Genomic DNA, 6,056 nt, shown 5'->3' with positions numbered 1-6,056 from the left:
GGAAGGGAAGGGAAGGGAAGGGAAGGGAAGGGAAGGGAAGGGAAGGGAAGGGAAGGGAAGGGAAGGGAAGAGTACTCTATGGTCCCTAGCTCTTCTCTGAGGGATACCAGCCTGTGGTAACCTTTGGCTCAAATACTGTCGTGAATGGTTTGATAATGACAAAAGCATAATCCCAAGCTCCTAGTATCTATCCCTGAACTCAACCTTCCAAAGGCCATGGGACAAGATTATAGGAAAATAAATGCATAGGAAAAAGTTCCCAAGTCTTTCCCAAGGACCCATTTTTATATACCTTCATGCCTGCAGCAGCAGCTGGGCCTCCAGGGTCTACAGCTTGGATATGACAGGGTCTTCCTCCTCGAACTACAAATCCCCAACCCACAGCATCTCCTACGATCTAGAAGGAGAAGGCAAAAGATTATTGTGGTACAGTAGTGCAACTGAAAGAGGGATGGATTTGGAGTCATAGGAGCTGGATTCAAAAATCAGATGACTATCTGATGGATCTCAGGCAAGTCATTGACCTCCTTGGGCCTCAGTTCCCTCACCTGTAGAATGAGAGAGTTAGACCAGATAGTCTCTAATGTCCTCTTCCAGGTCTAAATTTTTGGACTAGTGATTATGATGCAATGTTAGTAAAAGGGGCTGCCGGCTCAAAGACTTTGTGCCAACTCTGAGTGTCTAGACTATACATGACTCAAAATCTTTTCTAAAATAGCTCCAGCAGGCTATTATCCAGTACGTGCTTAAAGACCTCCAATGAGGGGGGATCCATTACTTCCCAGCACTGACTATTCCATTGTAGGGCAGCTCTAATAGGAAGTTCTTTTTAAATAAATTATTTTTTCTTAAGCATTTTATTTTTCTTAAAAACAGTTTTACTTTGCATTGAACCTAAATCTGTCTGGAACTTCCACCAAATACTCCTACCTCTGTCCCATGGGGCCAAGCCGAATAAGTTTATTCCTTCTACCTGACTGCCCTTCAAATACTTGAAAATAATTGCAGTGTCCTTTCTAAGTCTTTTCTGGTTCCTTCAACTGATCCTTGTATGATCTGTTTTCTAATCCTTCGTTGTCCTGGTTGTCTTCTTATGGACATTTTTCAAGTTATCTATCTCTTTCCAAAGTGGCATCTAGAATTGAGTACAGTACTGTGGATATGGGCAGGGTGGAGCTAAGTGGTACAATGGATAGAGTGTGAAGATTCATCTTTCTGAGTTCAAATTTAGCCTCAGATACTTACTTTGTGATGCTGGGCAAGTCACTTAACTCTGCTTGCTTCAGTTTTCTCAACTGTAAAATGAACTGGAGAAGAAATAGCAAACCACTCCAGCATCTTTGTCAAGAAAATTCTAAATAGGGTCCTAAAGAGTTGGACATGATTGAAACTAATGAACAACCAAAAATATGGATGACCAGGACAAAAGAGTATCAGAACTATTCTCTCTCTTTGACACATGTTAAAACCAGTAGAAATGTGCGTTGGCTGGGGGGTGGTGGTGGTGAAAGGGGGGTGAAGGGGAAAGTAAAAACACGAATCATGTAACCATGGAAAATTTTTTCTAAAAAATAAAATGTAAAAAAAAAAAAGAAATATTCTCTCTCTTTTCTGAATACTATCCTTCTTTTAAAACAGCCAGAAATAACATTGACTTTTTGGCTGCCATGTTGTACTGTTGACTGACACTGAGCTTGCACTCCACTAAAACCTCCCAGATCATTTTCAAATAATTACTTGGCCATATCTTCCTTATATTAATTTGTAAAGTTTATTTTTTGAATCCAAGGACAGAACCTTACATTTATCTCTATCAAATTTTATCTCATTTGATTGACTTTGCTTCTCTTTATAGTCTATCAAAGTCTTTTGTTAGCCATCTTCAAGCTTCATGTCTTCAAATACTTTGACGGATGTTTCATCAAATGCCTTCATACAAGTCTGTAATAAAAATCATGACCGGGGGCAGCTGGGTAGCTCAGTGGATTGAGAGCCAGGCCTAGAGACGGGAGGTCCTAGGTTCAAATCTGGCCTCAGACACTTCCCAGCCATGTGACCCTGGGCAAAACACTTGACCCCCGTTGCCTAATCTTACTACTCTTTTACCTTGGCGTCAATACACAGTATTGACTCCAAGATAGAAGGTAAGGGTTTATAAAAAATAAAAATAAAAAAATAAAAATAAAAATCATGACCAGCACAGAACTAAGGACAAGTAATATGAAAATTCACATTTGCACAGAAATGTCTTTATAACAACTCTTTGAAGGAGGTAGCACAAACTATTTATTACCATTCTACGGGTAAGGAAACCGAAGTTGAGAAGACTAAGTGACTTATTCATTGTCCTACAGCTAATAGTTATTAAAAATAGAATTTTGATTCAGTGCTGCTAACTCCAGGTCTATTACAACATGCTCCCTTGATCCCACCAGCTATATCCCTCCAAAGTTGACATCAACACAGCAGGAATAAACAATTTATTAAATCAAATTAACCCAAATTATAGAGATGTGAAGTTTTAGAGCAGAAACTGAGCTCAGAGACCATCAAATCCAACTTGCTCATTTTACAGATGAAGAAACTGACTTCTAGAGAAAGGGAAACGTCTTGTCCAAGGTCCCATTATGGATGACTGAAAATAAAGCCAAGTTTTCCTTCTTCATTCAGGGTTCTTTCCATTACATTGTTCAGTTTCCTATTTGCCTATGATAAATTAATTACTAGTTGAGAGGAAGGGGGAAGAAAGGTAATGAGAGGAGAGCAGATCAAGAAAGGAAAAGGAAAAGAGAAGGAAGGTATAGCAGAATGGTTTCAAAAAGATTCATTCTAGATTCTCCCTCAACTGAACACATATTCAAATCTAACATTGAGAAATTCAAGCTTTGCACCAACATGGATGGGGATAATAATGTGAAAAGGGTTTGTTGTTCTTCTCCACCAAGATCCTTCCCTACAGTGAATTATTTCCATCCTTACACCAATTCATCCATGTTCTTTCAACATGACTGCCTCCAGAATACTATTGTGCTCAAAAGAATAACAAACTGGAGGAATTCCATGTGAATTGGAATGGCTTCCAGGAATTGATGCAGAGTGAAAGGAGCAGAACCAGGAGAACATTATCCACAGAGACTGATACACTGTGGTAAAATTGAATGTAATGGACTTCTCTACTAGCAGCAATGCAATGACCCAGGACAACTCTGAGGGACTTATGGAAAAAAGAACGCTGCCCACATTCAGAGGAAGAACTATGGGAGTAGAAACACAGAAGAAAAACAACTGTTTGAACACATGGGTTGATGCAGATATGATTTGGGATGTAGACTCTAAATGACCACCCCAGTGCAACTATCAATAATATGGAAATAGGTCTTGATCAATGACACATGTAAAACCCAATGGAAATATGTGTTGGCTATGGGAGGGGAGAGGGGGGCATGGAGGGGAGAAAAAGAACATGAATCATGGAACCATGGAAAATTTTTCTATTAAAAAATAAATGACTGCCTCCAGAGTTCCCTTTCTATGGTTCTCCTCTTCTAGATACTTACCTTTACCCCTAATAACCACTAAGACAGGGATCAGATTTCCTTCAGGACAGACCATCCCCTCTTCCAGCATGACTGTACCCACGCTCAGGCCATCCACTGCATCCCAACCTTTCTAATCAAATTTCCTCTAGGTGCTAAAATTTCTAGTCACAACTCTCCACTTACTGTTAGAGTCTTCTTCACATAGGGGGCTCCTGGAGACAACAGCTCTTCACTGGTTACCCGTCTCTTCAGCACTGATGCAGAGCAAGGGGTAGTTTAATTAGAGTTCAAAAAGATCCATAGAAAGTAATAAGGAATGACCCTCCCTTTTTGCCCAAGTGAAACCCACCAACCCATGTTATCCTTTTAGTGTATGCTTAACTTTTTATGTCAAGTAGGGAGAAAATTAATTACTGAGAAATGATTTATCTTTGAGATGGAGAAATGGACCCTCAATCCACTATAGCCAGGTACCCATGAAGACCTAGGTAAGTGATGACAAACCTATGATGCGAGTGCCAAAGATGGCACTCAGAGCATTCTCTGTTGGCATGCAGCTGTCCTCCCCTCCCTGCAAAGTTTTTTACTAGAAAGACAGAGGAACTGTGGTGGAGCTGCTCCCTTTCCCCTCTCTACCATGCCTAATGACATTTTTTCATATAACCCACCTCTTTGCCCAGAAGCCCAATGGGAGCACTTTCTCCCTCCCCTGTGTGGGGCAAGGGGAGGGTGCATGCTGTACCAGGCACTGGGGACTAGGAGAAGGGGCACAGCATGCAGCCTCTGGGGGCAGGTGGGCACGACACTTGGTCTGGGAGGTAGGGTGGGGTCAGGGCCTGGCACTCCATCTCTAAAAGGCTCGCCATCACTGACCTAGGAAAAGGAATCCTGATCCAATAACCCAAAGATCTGAATTTTAAGAAAAAGAGCCACAAGTTTTGGCAAAGTTCGTGCCTATAGCACAATAACTCCAATTTTGGCACATGCAATATGTCATTCATTCTTTCACTCATGCCCAATCTGTGCCAGGTTCCTCTAGGTGATACAAAGAGGAATAAAACATGGTCCCTGACAGTAAGGCACTCTCTATATTATAGTCTCTGGTTGGACATTTGTATGAGTATGCATGATATCATATGTGACTATGTATATAGGTCTACATATTGGAGCCTGTGATACTTTGTTAATCTATTCATAACTGTGACTGTGTGGGCTACTCCCAAAGGTCATACCTGTCTTGCTCAGCTTATAGCATCAAGCACTAGAATATGGTAACACCTCTCAGCTCTAGACTGGATTTCTGCCTCTCTAGTCACGCCACCTAGTGACACTTCGAAGAACAAAGTCCTTGTTGGATGGTACTTAGGAAATCCCCTTTGAAAGACCCACAGAGATAAGGTCAGCTGTTGGATTTTGTGACTAACTTGCCCAAGATCACATAGCAAGTGAGTGACAGATACAAAAATGGACCCAGCCCTCTGATGTGGACTCCAAGACTCTTTTTTCTCTTACACTACACTGAAGAGTTGCTGAGTGATATAGATCAAGAGATAGATGAGGAAGCCTTACCTGACTTGGGGTTGCACTCAGAGCCTGGTGGGAGCCCCAGAAGGGGTGGGCTGTTGTAGTAGGGGCCAGCTCCCCCTGTCAGACTGGTGACACTGCTTCTCCTGACAGCTGAAACCACTTTGATTTCCTTATTAGGTTGAACTGGAAGGGGTAAAAATGTCTTTGGTTTGGGAGGGTATTGGGAGATAGCAGTTAACCTCAGAGAGGTCTGTCTACTCCCAGCAGAGCATAATCCAGCTCCTATTTTTCAATGATATACATACACAGACAATATCTCAATCCAAAACTTTCCCTAGCTGAGATAGCCACACCTCACAGCAGGAATTAGGAGTAGAAGATTCCTGGGTATTTTCATAATGAATAACATGTGAAGGGACCCCAGAGATCATTTAATCCAATTTATGCTTGAATTTCTTCTATACTATCTCCTAAAAATAGTCATCTAGCCTTTACTTGAACCTCTAGTGAGGGGAAACTCATTACATCCTGAGGTTGCCCATGCTACTTACAAATAGTTCCAATTGTTAGGAGGATGATTGTGTAATTGTATCTCAGTGCCTAGCACATAGTAGGTACTCAAGAGATATTTGTTGATTAATTTTTTTAACCCAAGTATAACAATTTACATTTATTCCTATTACATCATCTTATCAGATTCAGTCCAATATTCTAGCCTGTCAAGATCTTTATGGAGCCTGAGACTGATATTCATTAGGAATTTACACATCTTATCTTTGTAGTATATTCATATTTGAATAGCGTTTTAGCTATGCTTTTATATGTCAATTATAAAATGATAGAGCACAGGGCCAACTAAGCATATGTTGATGGAACACTATATTGATTTCCAATGGAGACCTTCTTTCTCTGGATCACCATCTCCCACCCTGAAGCCATGTTGATTGGAGACAGCATATTACTTCTAGCTAGTCCCACATCCCCCTCTAT

General features: G+C 41.0%; 1 protein-coding gene across 1 annotated transcript; it reads right to left on the bottom strand.

Moving 5' to 3' along the window:
• Positions 1–292: 292 nt before the first annotated feature.
• Positions 293–5,249, bottom strand: LOC123256418 (DEP domain-containing mTOR-interacting protein-like; the record flags this gene model as incomplete). Its single annotated transcript, XM_044685037.1, has 3 exons — positions 293–397; positions 3,723–3,793; positions 5,109–5,249. Coding segments are annotated over 3 exons (317 nt in total), but the record flags the coding sequence as incomplete, so codon positions are not given.
• Positions 5,250–6,056: the final 807 nt, after the last annotated feature.

The sequence above is a fragment of the Gracilinanus agilis genome, unplaced genomic scaffold (genome assembly GCF_016433145.1).
Source record: "Gracilinanus agilis isolate LMUSP501 unplaced genomic scaffold, AgileGrace unplaced_scaffold58763, whole genome shotgun sequence".
NCBI lineage: Eukaryota > Metazoa > Chordata > Mammalia > Didelphimorphia > Didelphidae > Gracilinanus > Gracilinanus agilis.
This window is presented reverse-complemented; position numbering and strand designations above follow the sequence as displayed.